Here is a 14,120-nt window from a genome sequence, read left to right on the forward strand (position 1 = left end):
ACGCGCTCGCCCGCCCGTTCATTTGTGTGTGAGGCAAGAACAATATTTTTCGGACGACGCTTGACCAGACCTGGCCGCTGGGACATTATCACACTTAATGCAAACCGTAGCGCTTTATTTACCCCGTCGCCAAGCGCATGCTCGTCCCGTGGCCAGATATGTACGTCCAAGATCGGTGCTCACCCGTTTTCAGCGTCACACAACCATTGTCCTGACCTTTCACATAGTTCACATGCAAAACCCACCGTTCCGTGGTTACGGGGAGCAGCCGTTACTTAAGCGACCCAAATCGGGTCCCCGTTTCTGTCCAAGTAGCCGTAGAAGCTCTTGGCGGAGCTCCCGGAACAGATGAGTGTAAGTTGCCGTACCTGAAGCGGTTGAGGAGCTACCACCGAGTTTGCCAAGAATGGAGCTTTGGAGTGTGTCATGCGTTGTCATTTATCGTCCCTTTACCCCGGCGGACGTGTATACAGATGCGGGAGGTTTATGGAAATATGCCCCTTTTTTCCTAGAACCAGCCAGATGTCATATATTGCAACAGCTGTCATGGAAGGATCACAATGGACGTAAGCGACGAACCTTACATCGCATCATAACTCTGCGCACTGGACCCGGAGCACGCTGACAAACTGTTTGCTGTCATTGTGAGGTGAATTAGGAGTTGTACGAGATTATTTAAGACCTCGGTTTAGATTTACTTTTGGGGATTATACTCTTGGATATGGCCGTATTGTTTCCTTTCATTATTCGTACGATTGTCATTTATTGTTTACGAGTAAAATACCGATTTAAATTTTGAAATTGTAAGTAAACAAGTGAAATTGCAAGTACTAACTAATGGTAAAATATAACAAGCATTTTTTTAGGTTTTTGTCAAATTAATCAAACAAATGAAGACATTTTTTGATTAAATGCCAGTAAGTACTGGTATAGCTCAGCCATCGAATCGAAACGTTTTCAGTCATCGATCGATGTGATGAGAAATATAAGACATTTGTAACTTAGTAGCCTCCCAATCCTCAAAGCATCCATTTGCATAGACAGCCTCCACAGGGTGCAACGATAGCGTTCGTTCAGAAGAACCGATGACGGTACGCTAAGTAGTACGTACCAAAAGACAAAATTTGCTAGAAGTGAACAGGCTTGAAGATGCCCGGTGTATGCAGCCAAACGATGTCTCCAATCAGCATAGAGATGTCAACGTTTTGCATGACAGCTGCTGAGAATTTGAATAATGTTGCTGTGATCGGTTGGCAAAGGTTGTGCAGTTGGCAGGAATGTATTAGCGAGAGGATGGGTTGGTGATGTATTGATACACGTGGCATGTTGAAAGATCGTACTTATGTTAATGGGGATTTTTTTATTGTTAACTTAAGTAATTATTTAATTTATTATGGTTGTAACAGCTTTATCTGCAGCATAGAAAATTCGCATCGAGCTAATTTTGCTGTGTATTGTATGATTTTTATGGTGGAATTTCTTGTTCTGTTTTATACACAATTTTTACACTAAATAAAAAAAAAATAGTGTAATTGCAAATGGATAGATAGGAAGATATGGAAAAAATATAATCCATGAAAATGAGCTATTCTTGGGGAATTTCTCATTCAATGTCTTACGACGTGTTTGAAGTGCAATGGCGTCCAAGGCTAATTTTTGCGGTTGACCAAATTGCACTTCCGAGCTCAATTTGGCGTGAAAATAAATTGAAACACTAATTTTCCATCCACCAGAGTCGAGTTTGTGGTTTACCTGGACCTTCTCAGTTTATCGTATTGCATGCATTTCTTTTGCCGCCCGATGATAACGAGAAAACAAAAGAAGAAAACAAGAAAAGTGTGTTATCTTCCGAATGCTACATTGGTTGCGGTTTTCACACCCATATCAGTTCACAGCCACAATCTCGGCTTTAGTGCAAACCTTCCGTGAGCATTACCATCCCACCTGCAATGGCAATGGCTTTGGATTTGATCGATTTAATGCAATTCATTCCGCAAAACCCGGCTAGATGATGCACGTTAATCAGCTTATCAGCCTGTTAATCATCGTCACCTCTCGCCAGACAAGTCGGTTTCGAAATGCGCATTGAAACCGTACCGTGGCGTCCTGTTGTGACCGAATAACATCCGCCCCGGTATGTAAATTGGTCTGCGCACCGTGGGGTACATTTTGCGGTCAGTGTCAATCCATCCGAATGGTGTGGTGAGTGAGACGAATGATTCCGTACAGGAGGTTCGGATTGTGAAAAAAATGAATAAAAATGAAGCCAGCGAACGGTGCAAAAAAAAAACAACAACTGGTGAACGATATTAAAAGCCAATCCATTATCGTTAGCATCGGATCGAGCATTTAGCCATTAAGCCCGATGGCAGGGTTATGAGTGAAGTGTGCCCTTCACAGCGGTCTGTATCGCTCGGTTTGCCTAAAAGTGCGCATTTTACATCGCAAAGTTAGTTGATTTGTTTTCCGTTTCACACCTCGTTATCGCACATCCGACGCGGTTGAACCATCAGCGGACACCGATGCCGATTCCGTGTGCTTTCCTTCCATCCATCCTTTTTTTCGGGTGCTCTCCTCTTGTTCGCGCATGTAGGTAGTTTCATAAAACTCTTCCTTCCTTGGCAGTCGGTGTCCAGAGTTAATTCTGATTCAAACACGTACCCCCACGGAAGGAGGACCATTTCACACCAGCACCACCCGCGTTCGGGGTGGTGGTGAACAAACTGCAACAGCTGCTCGTGAGATGCGTTTGCTGCCACAGCTGCTGTTGCACTGACACTTCACAATAATCTTGCCAGACATAATCATATTTCTACCTTCTTTTTCATTCGTTGCACTGGGATCGAGAATGATGTTTTTTGTGTCTTCTATATTAAAACCTTCCTACATAAAATGGAAGCAAAAAAAAGCCATGTAAACGTTGCGCATTGCCAACCATCCACCATTTGTCGAGTGCTCATTCTTGAATTCCATTGTACAAAAAAAAGCGAAGAATAAACATCAAAACAATCATATTTCACAGGCGCACGAGACTTGCGCGAGCCGAGATCGTAAGCGGGATGCGCTGCAACAGGGGATTCGCGCTTGGTTTGGTGTGAAAGGTTGTAAGAGCGCGCGCGGTAACCCACCAGGAACGCTCGTCCGATCGTCAGTTGGTCAGCCGTCTCAGCGTCAAGAGTCAAGAGGTGACTCCGAAATTGTTTCCCAGGAAGCGTTCCAGTGGAGCGGGGTGCCATCAATAAGGCGTACCAGGCAGGGAGGGTGGAGCGGGACGGTGAAGCACCAAGGAGTATGCGGGGGATTGTAATATGATCGGATGCGCTTTTTAACAAATTGCCGTGGTGCGAAATTTAAGATGATATCTTTCTCGCCTTTTTCGCGCGACTCACTCGGCCGGTACATTCGAATGGTTTTGTTATTGTTCCTCGCGGACCGTGCTGCCCTTTATATGCACCGGTGGGGCCATTATCGGGCGGCTTCCCGACAACCCGCCCAGCAGGGAAGGAAGTACCTGAACGCAGTTGTTTTTTTTTTTTCTTTAGCTGGGGACGTCCTTTTTGCGCGGTTGTGGTAAGTGGCCCTGTGGTTGGCTTTTGTGATATCGAAAAGGCAATGCAGTAGGTGCCCGGCTGAACGGTTCGTTTAGAGGCGTCGAGGTGCAAGGCTAGCACGCAATTAACGCGATATTTACAATGCAGAAAATGGGATCCCGTCAGATTGCGAGCAGTAGGATGAGGGGATTGCGATACACCGGTGACATGATAGGGGGACACGAGGAGTACATTGAAGTTAGAGTACGTGGGTTTTCAAATTACTGTAAAACATCAACAGAAGTTTTATAACCATTGTGAACAGTTTTTTTCCATTTGTCTGCAAGCGTTCCCCGCCTATTGTGCCATTTAAGTCTTTCGTATAAATTTAACAAAATGCGTTTTTCAGCTAAAAATAAAAGTCTAATTTGAAGCAAAAACTTACACTTTTGTTTTTAAATAGCTAACCTCCCTTTTCATAAATAATTCCATCACAAAATCATGCTTTAAACGTGCTGGAAACAATCAATTAATATTAAATCCATTCATTCTCAACGCCTAAACCATTTTCGTGAAATCGACCAAAGCCCGGTAGTCACCACTGCTAGGGAAACTACCTTAAATCTGGCATTAACGTTAATAGACTAAGTCTACTTGGGGTTTGTCGATGAGATTGTCTTCATCCGAAGGTCCCACACACGTTCAACCAAAGCCAATGGATGAATCATCGATTGCGCCAAGTTCCCCCGAGACTTACCATCGAGTGGCCCAAATATTCGGCGGCATTATCCGAAATGTACAGCAGCTTCCCGTTCTGTGTGAGCATCATGAGGAATCCAGATAGTGCCTGAAATGGAACGAAGTGGAATCAAATGAGAATTAAAAGAAGAAAATGGAAACCAGCATCACCGGACGCGGGTGGAAGAACGAAAGAGAAAACGGCACATTAATAAGTCGTTCCGTATTGTTTACGCAAGGTACGATTAAATAGCTTCCTCCTGTGGGCGGTAAGAAGGGGAACTAGAGTGGCAAGAGGGGGAAACCAATATTTTAAATCCCCATCTCGGGTAAGGACCGCCGGTTTGACATCTCGTCACTTTTCGTTCAGTCACTTACGTAAACCTGACAAATCATCAAATTTCCCAATCAAATCAATCTCCGCACCGGTGACATTCCTGCGCATGGTCTGCCTGGTCGGTAAGCGGACCGGTAGCGGCAGTACTGCTAAAGCCTCCCATTTTCGGGAGCCTTGTGAGAGCTCCAGTGTGGACACTGTTCACACGGGACGGCGTTCGATCTGTCCCGTTCCCATACGATTGCCAATCGTGCTCGTATCGTATGGGCGCATCATAATCCGCATCATGCCCGGGCCAGCATGGCGGTGGCGCATTCGGTCACTTTGATTTGGTTTATCTGTAAGAAATTTCTTTCCTTCCTTTTAGACCGGCGTCACATGTGACGAAAGTAGATTTGATGTTGATCGCCTGCCGGGCTCACGTGTTGCAAGTTCTCAGCCTCAGGTTAAAAGGGATTCGGGTACGGTGGGAACCGGAAATCCTTTGAATATGTCGGCCGGAGACATGTGAATTGTAAGTTGATGTGCAAATCGTCAAAACCGGGTTAAAAGTTTGTTGTTTGTTTTATCGGTCAGAGATATTTAATGGATTTTGTTTCAATTTCGTACCATATTCAGATTAATTTACAACTGTTAATGCAATTTCGGTTGACACAAGATATAAAACGTGCCAGTATAAAACCTTTCATAAAAATTGTTCATGAAAATGTCGAACTAAAGTCGAAAATATAACGCATCTAAATTGAGACACAATCCAATTCAACCCCAACGATCACGCTGATGAGAATCGCAAAAATTGCACTTTACCAATCTTACGGAACCCATCGCCCGTCTTTCTCCCACATCCCGAGTCCCAGCCGTGTGAAACAATCGATCAACGATCTGTTTTTCCCATCAGTTTCCCATAAACTAGCTACTCGAGTAGCACCGTCAGTAGTAGCTCTGGCTACGCTTAGTTCGAGCTAGGATTCGAGAAGCGAAACCAGTGGGGCCAACCTAACCATTACCCTGCCATGCTTATGACCCGTGAAGGAGAATGGGTGCATAATGGGAGCTGTAATTGTTGAGTGCAACAGTTATAGAAATAAATAAATCTATTGGCTGTGGGTTGAGCAATTGTTTTTTTTTTCTCCTTTTCAACCAACGGTTCGATGCAGATCTCTGCAGCACAAGCATAAGTCGATGGAAGACAAAGTGGGAAAGGATCGGTGATCATTGTCGATGAAATAAAAGTAAACAATAATCGATTATCGATCGGGGTGCGCGATGATTGCATGTGATTTGGGGTGAATTGCGAGATGCATTTGCGCGTTTCTTCCATTTGTTTCGACTCGAAACGCTTTGCTGTGCAGTGTGCGAAAGGTTCATACGTTGCTTGTGTACGAGCACTGTATAATGCTTGTTGTATGTACGTAACGGTGAAGATGGGATACCATTCTCGTGGGCTAGATAATCGATATATTTTGATAGAAGTTAACTAAAGGGATCGCGAGACTATAGCTCACTGTAGCTCTGAGAATAATAAGACTATTCAGCAGCCTCTTTAAGTGTGTCACTTGGCTTAACTTCGCTATTGTTATAGCTTACGAACATTTAAACTCCCATAAGTTACGATGATATCAGAACTCCCGGTATATCGTTGATCGCAAGCTCAGTGATCAATGTCCTTCCGTATCTAATCCACAATCCATATGAAGCTGAGCGGTCGGACAATTTGTCATGCGCTTGACGGCAAATGGTAAAAATAATAGTAGCTACGTGGAACAATGTTTGATGGGTATTTTTATTCGAGTCCCATTTATATGGGGTACATCCCAGTGAGTATCGCGTCTGAATCGGGGGTTTTCCCTACGTGCGCGCAAAAAAGGAGTTTACTAACTGCATCCGGGTATTGATCAATAATGAGCTTTTGAAAAAATCCCAATTATCTTGGGCATGGATCAAACAGGACGTGGTGGTTATTAATTGGATTTAGGTGGATTTAGAGGAATTATAAGGAAATGTGAGAAAAATTATGATACAATATCAGATAATAATGTCCGAATAATTGTTAACAAATAACTGTACGTAAAATGTTTACTTCTGCAAATTTCTCTTGACGTGTTTAAATTTCATTTGAAAATATTGCTTTTGCTTAATATTAAAAAACAAAATCTACTTTAGATTGTCTTTTGTCTACTGAATGTTCTATTTAAACAAAGCCTCTTTTTCCTGGTCGAAACAAAACTCTCAAACCACAAGTCAATTCCAACGCCTGTCAACACTGTAACAAACCGTATAAATGGATTTTCATTCACTCACAAACCATCGTTAAGCCCCACACTATCCAATTTAGCAAAACGAAAAAAAAAAACAACTACAACTCATTTTTAAAAGAAACAGAAACATGTGTGTGCCCCTGCGGTTCAGAAGAAGACAACATAAAAGGCTCGCTGCTGCCAAATGATCTACCCCATCAAAACCAACCGGGCAAAGCGTTGCAGTTTCTTTGGAGACTTTGAAGAATTGAGCTACGACGCCACACCGTGGAAGACCGTGGAAACTGGGTCAGCTATAGGGGATGCTTTTTTTTCGCTGAATACTACGGTGGCACAGTGCGCCCTTTGTTGGGGGTTGAATTCTTCGTTGGGTGGTTACGATCCTTTCTTATGCCATATACGATGTTGTTTTTATTTTTGATATTTATTTGTATTTGTATTTGTAGGAAAATAAATATCCTACAAGTAGTACAGTACTGTCTAGTTTCATTGTACTTGTGCAATTACTGAAGGTGCGATGGATGTTTATGTTTATAATATGGTTGGAATATGTATCATCAACTTACTCACACAACTAGGCCATATAGATCGTACCGATTTGGGAACCCATTTGCGAAGGTAATATGCATATGAGTGCTTGCAGCAATCTGCACCCTTAAATGGTCATCGTGGACATCGTGGAGACTCCAGTTCATCGAGGTCTCTCAGGTCCTCTCAGCGAACACGTTGACCCTCGGACATCGTGTGAGGCTCTATTGTTCAACCACACCGTTTGAAACCGTTCGTATGATTCCCGAAGCAATCTTCGACATTCGTCATTCCTATTTACATTTCAGTGCTTCAAAGATCAATTTTCCATTTCACATCTTCAGTCTCGTCGCGTTTCGAAGACATCGTCCTCCCCGAGATCGTATTTTTTTCCGCAGGCAAAAATGATAAATTCATTGTTAATGCAATAAATATAAGAAAATGATCGTAGGGACCTACGCCCCAAAAAAGGGATTCCCGTTGTTCACGTCGGCCAGTTGACCACCCAATCGCAATCGAGAGTAAGCTTCGATTAGCCAGGCACTCGATGGCGTACGCAGTCTGGCGTGCGCAACAGAGACAGCAGGGCCGTCGAGAGAAATGGATGATTATGATTAATCGTTCCATTAGACGCATTAGGAAATGTGACTGAAGCGGACGTACAGTGCGAGTCCGGACGATCTGGTCGTCCTCTGGCCAACAGCGTCACCCATTTTGGGATACGGCTTACCACGGCACGGGTGAGGTAATTCGTTCGATTGATTTGGTTTTTTTAGCTCTTTTCGGCCCAACCGCTAGACACACTGTTTCGGGACGGCCTGAAGCAATGGTTAAAGGCTCAAGTCAAAACAAACCGCACCGCACGGTACGGTGGAGGTGTTGATGCTGCTCAAACCGCGGTGACGGAAAAAAGGCAGGAAATTGGTCGACCAAATGAATGAATTGGCAACGGCAACGATTCGGTGCCGCTAATCGCCCTTCGTAGTAGGGGTGAAAATGGCAAACGATTTCGCCCTTTTTTGACGTGCGACGACGACGGGCTCTGCTATCCGATGGCAAGTAATTACATCGGGACGGACGGACTTTATACGCGCCACTTTGACAACAATCGAGAATACGTAGACGATAGGAAGGAAAGGACATGCAATCTCAAATGGACGACAGGTTGCGTGATCTAATCGATTAGCTTTAGATGTGAGACACGTTGGTTGAACAGGAAACGAACGAAAGTTTCGATGAGTTTTAAATGCTTGATAATGTCAATTCGACTGTTATTGAGCTTTTCCAAGTCCGATTACTAAATACGGCTTGATATTTGTAGATAGTTTTAACAATGTACCTTTGGCCAGTTTCACAGCAAAATTGCGACAATGTTTAAAAAGTTCGTCGCAGATATAATTTTCCCAAACGCTTCAATTACTCCAAGCGGAATTTACATTGTTCTCTAGGTTGCATAATTACACTCTCATTGTGTTTCATGCAATTGCTCCACAACAAAGTTGTAACTCTTGATTTCTTCGGTCACTTTGGACTCTTCCAAGTCCAACATCCGCTTTCAGATGCAACTTTGCGGGAAAATGATACCAGGGGGGACCTTTTGAATACTATCCAAAATGAAAAAAACGAGAAGCCGATTAACTACACAATGCGATAAAAAAAAGCTTTCAGACTTACTTTGCGTCGGTTAAAATGAGTCTTTTCGGTGAAGAATTAGCTGTCGATATCGATAGCGACAGCGCGACGCAGCTGGAAATGGGAAATGAAATTGATCTGCCGAAACAGCGCCATGCCCAGAACGAGGAGCCAACGGAACCAAAATAACAGAAAGACGACCAAGCCTGGCATACGCAAAGCTGCCAACGAAGTTAAGCTTTAAAGTGGTAACGTGATGATTTCGGTGTAATTCTTTCCCTTCACTTCGCAAAACGAACGGACGGGCGGGGCCCGGAGATGGGTTTCGGGCTAGTGAGACTGATTTGAAGACTGATCGGAAAATGCTCCCAATTTTAAGTCCCTCGCCGTGGTCGGGTTTTGCGGTTCACCGATGCGTGCACCCTTGCTTGCCGTTCGGTTTGGTGAAAGTAAAACCGAACACCGCAAGGAAAGCGTCGTATGCTGTTTGTTTTGCAGCTTTGGTAAGGATTTTGTTTTAATTCGTTCGTTGGTTCGTGCGAAGAAGTGTGTCTGTAAATGAGCTCGTCATAAATCACGACCAGCTGGGAGGTGGATAGGAGCCATCTACACGGGGGCGAAGATCGATCAGACATTGTTGGGAGTTCTGGTGGCCGGCGCTTTGATTGGCTGTTTGCTGAAGCAATTGGAAAGACGTATCGTTTGACCACACAGCCGTTGGAGTCGAGACATCAATCATGTGTCTCATGGTCGTATGCTAGAAATAGTTTGTTTTAGCGAGTCGTAATAAAGGATGTTGTATGGGAGATGTCTATTAAGGTGAGAGGGTGCGAAGCGATACATACAATGTTTCAAAAAAGAGTTAGTTCATCAATGTACTTAACAAAAAGAGAAGCAAATTATCAGTTCAAAGGATGCCTGAATTTCTTTCCTAAATGTTTTGTAAAACTGCACATCATCTTAAATTAACAAATCAAAGTGCTGCACAGCGGGAAATTTCATCCGTTGGCTTGCCCGGTTGCCGCATTTGCTTGTGCTAACGAGTCTCTCAGCACCCCCCAAAAGTAGCCCAATTTCTCAGCACCACACGTGCATCCCTTCATCGTTCCCCCCAATCGATCCCCGCCACCCCAAATGGGCTTTGCTCATCAAAACACTGGCTCAATCAGCGGCATGTCACGTTCGGGTTCGTTTCTATCCCATCGGCACAGAGGGTTCAACGCATGGGAACCAACGCATATCATCTCCCCGCTGTGGGAGGGTTCAACACATGGAAACCAGCCCATTTCCTTCATCTGCCTCACATCTACGCGTGTACGAAAATCGATCAATTATAATTACAACTCATCGAGCCACGGGCAAGCGCTCCCAGCATGCATTTAATTTTTGGACTGCGCGTTCGATTTCGCAATCGAGTTCCGGTTGCTGTAAGGCACACAGCTTTTCTTTCACGAGCATTTTCAAAGATACTCCCACCTCCTGCTGATGGGTTTCATTCACAACCTCCTTCTTCCGTCACAAATTGCATGAATGAAGTGTGGCCGCCTGGTATGGCGATGAATGAACTGGTGCCAGCAAATGCATCGCGTTCACACACAAAATCACTCACATAGATTAGATCCCGTGTGTTTTTTAACCACACATGCAAAGGGCACTACGCCTTCTTCCGGAAACGGCAACGAAAGTGTTTTCCCATCAGTTTCTGATCGCCACAAGGATGTGGAGGATACTTTCGCATTTGTACGGGTGTACATACGAAAGTGAAAATAACAATTCTCACCGCTTGCACTAGCTTTAATAATTGGACCAAGCGTGCAATTAGCAAAACAAAATCGAATAGTGATTGATCCAAAGCAAAATTAATACCTGCATTAGTAGGTTAGCTTACGACACTGGAGATCGTTTCTTTCCATTACATCAGTGTTAGATGAACCAACTGCCGTGGGAAACATGAGTACGCATCAGAAATATTTACCTTTGAAAATCCTATATTTGGTGTCGGAGCCGAATGTAGACCGATGTCGATACTGCGTTTGAACACTGAAATGAAAGCAAATGAAGGATATTTTAGGTAATATGCGCTCCAAACTTACATAAAGGTTAATTTTTCAGGGGTTTAATAACTGCTGATTTTAACAATTGATGCTTTTAGATTTTTCTCTTCAGGGTGTACATAAATTCAATGGTTTATTAAAATTATAAATATTTATGAACATTACAGTTCTTACTTCATTTACAAATATTTTAGTTTAGCTTTTCACACAGTCCATCTGTTTCACAAGTCCATCTTGAAATTTGTCATCTCCTTTTTTTAATTTGAAATTTGAAATTTGCATTTGAATTGCGAATTTTGGGAAAATTTCTAATTATGGCAAAGTGACAAAATTTTGGTACAAATGACCCAAAATTTTAGTTCAAATGACCCAAATTCTTATCTCCAGAACAAAAAAATTTCTGTTCAAAAGTAAATAAATGAGCAAAAATACCTTGATCAATTTTCATCTCGAAGGAGATTTATTAACTATTTTTAAATACTCTTAAAAAGTATTCAATCAACTTTCTGGATTTCGAGATATTTTTTACGACCATTGAACGACTTCATCAGATGTGTTTCAAGTCTTAAATTGCAAGAAAATGCATTACAAATATGCACCTTTTTAAAATTTGCTGACGATTCACCTTAATTGACAATCAGTAGTAATAAAATGAAGTCATACAACCGTTAAACTGCAATGAATACCAATGGTCTTTCTTTGTATTCAATGCTTTTTGCACATTCCAATGTGAATGTACAATATCCTTTAGATGTAATACATGGTACGTGTCGAACCATTATCCACACATTCGATCAATAATCAACGGGTTCCGGGTAAAAGCGAAAGAAATAGCCAACTCCGTACGTTTCCCGATCCGGTGGGTGCACGTATCCGTTCCACTGTTGTTGAAGATGCTGTAGCGAATCGATCTTCTTCGCAGTGGGTGGTAAATTCAACCCTAGCGGCTATGGAAATCGTATCGATCGAGCTATGTGAGTGGAGGATAAAATGTAGCGACGACAGACCGAATCGTTTACAAGAGTAATATGTTTACTGTGGTGTAAAGAATCTTAAAGAATAGTGTTAAAGTAAGTATTTTAAATGTGATCAAATAGTATCATCCAAGCCTTTAAAAATACTTTCATCATTAACGCAATACAACCATTCAATTAAACGTTTGTACCTTGCATCGTTTCCACGAATCGAGTTACGTACGACCCTCTGCCATACCATTCCAATCTCATAATTTGGCAGGTGCAGATCTCAATCGATGCACCGTTCGATGCCGATTGCCGTGCCGATTGCATGCTGGCCCAGCCTTGCAACTCTCCATCGGCAGGGTTGCAAAAGTCATCATGATCTTCAGCAAATGTCTAACCGGCCCACGCAAAATGCAGACGCGAACAGGCACGGAAAATCAACATCACCGACGACAAGTTAACCCAAGTTCGATGGAAGCAATGCAATGGCGTTGATTTGGGCGCTCGGTGCACTTTCTAGCATCGCACTTCGAGCAGCAAACGGTGGGAGATTTCGATACAGCGCGTGGTAATTGTTAGCTGTCAGCTTCGTTGATTGGCCTTTTAACGGAGGCAGCCCGTTTATATTGGAGGAGCCCTTTTGAAACATGGGTAGGGCTCGTGGAAGCAACGAAAAAAAAACAACAAGGCAACGTATACACGGTTCACAAACGCCCGACATGAGGCAGGTTTGGTTCGTTCATTGATTTTCTTTAATTGATGATGAGTTCGATCAGGTTGTGGCTTTGGTGTACTTATACGTCCAGAACGGTTGAGGTTTGTGTAAGTGCCTGACAGTTGACGTTTGTGGTCGTGTTACGTTTGACAGTTCTATTGGCTACTAGGGAACGGGATATCCTGCCAGATCAGTTAGGTGTGGCCACAACGGGTCATATTGGATCCGTCGTATTATAGTGCTGTCATAATTGGTTTGGAGTAGATGATACATTTCGACATTCTGCTGGGAACACTTCTAATTCTGCCTTTTTTACGACATATGAGTTAGGTCCAAGATAAAAACATAAAAATAGCTTTTCTATACTTTCTACTTTTCTAAATGACTTCAATAAAAATGGATAGTTTAAGTTAGTATTAAAATAAATTATATTATTATTTACTTGTAAAGGTAATTTGTAATATATTTTTAAATAGTTACTAGCTATCTGTTATAAACTGAGTAAAATATTTTTATCTAATTGTGTCTGATATTAAAATTTAAAACACTTTTACTTAATCCAGCCAATTTCTTAATAGTATATAATAATTAATAGTAATTAATACCCAGCTTTACACGGGTTTATAAAACCATTTTTCGTTTACTTTCAATAACTCTTCAATCAAAGTTCCCTTCCATTGAGTTAGCTTGTCCTCAACCTGTTTCTTACTCCGTAATGCTCACACTTTTAGTTCTTTGAGAGACTAGAAATCATTATACAAAAGGGATCTTTTTTTAATGATCCTACCGCTGATACATATATAATTCAAAAGGTGCGGGACACAATACAACTCAATTATTTACTGTTGTTCACACATTGGTGTGAATTCAGAATGGTTGGTGGTCTTTGCTCTGCATTTGAACTTGAACCAAGGGTGTGAGGAATCCTTTGGAAAAAGAACAAGAACTATTAAGGAAACTTTTCTATGGATGGAACGGATGATTGAATTTTCCATGCATGGCTCATCTTTAAAATCACCAGGGTGGTCTATAAACAGTTTAATAAAACACCGAGGTTGGTGGGTGAACTTTATTAAATAAGTTTTTTATCTAAGTCAACACATTCTACTTATGAATGGGATTTGAACATTAAACTTTAATACAGTACTCTCCTTTATGTTAGGTCTTGCCTGCTACATTATCATTTCCTGGAAAAACGTTGTCATTTGCAGGAGCCATAACGAGATCACACCGAAAACCACCATCAAGCGAAAATCTTAGAATCACCTACAAGCGGACCAATAACGGGCAAGATAAATGGTTCAAGCAAAATTTCACCAAACGTAGGCGGCAACCGATGCCCTACGATCGTCAGCAGACGCTCGTA

The 14,120-nt window shown here is 42.4% G+C and overlaps 1 protein-coding gene across 1 annotated transcript in view; it reads right to left on the reverse strand.

The window, feature by feature from the left end:
• Positions 1-14,120, reverse strand: part of LOC128717901 (uncharacterized) — a 67,963-nt gene that overhangs the window by 40,977 nt on the left and 12,866 nt on the right. Inside the window, exons 2-3 of the mRNA XM_053811578.1 lie at positions 10,999-11,063; positions 4,288-4,377 (exon numbers count right to left, since the gene is read on the reverse strand). Coding sequence (XP_053667553.1) covers positions 4,288-4,377; positions 10,999-11,063 — 155 coding nt within the window. The remainder of the gene's footprint in view (positions 1-4,287; positions 4,378-10,998; positions 11,064-14,120) is intronic.

This window comes from Anopheles marshallii, chromosome 2, assembly GCF_943734725.1.
Source record: "Anopheles marshallii chromosome 2, idAnoMarsDA_429_01, whole genome shotgun sequence".
Classification (NCBI taxonomy): Eukaryota; Metazoa; Arthropoda; class Insecta; order Diptera; family Culicidae; genus Anopheles; species Anopheles marshallii.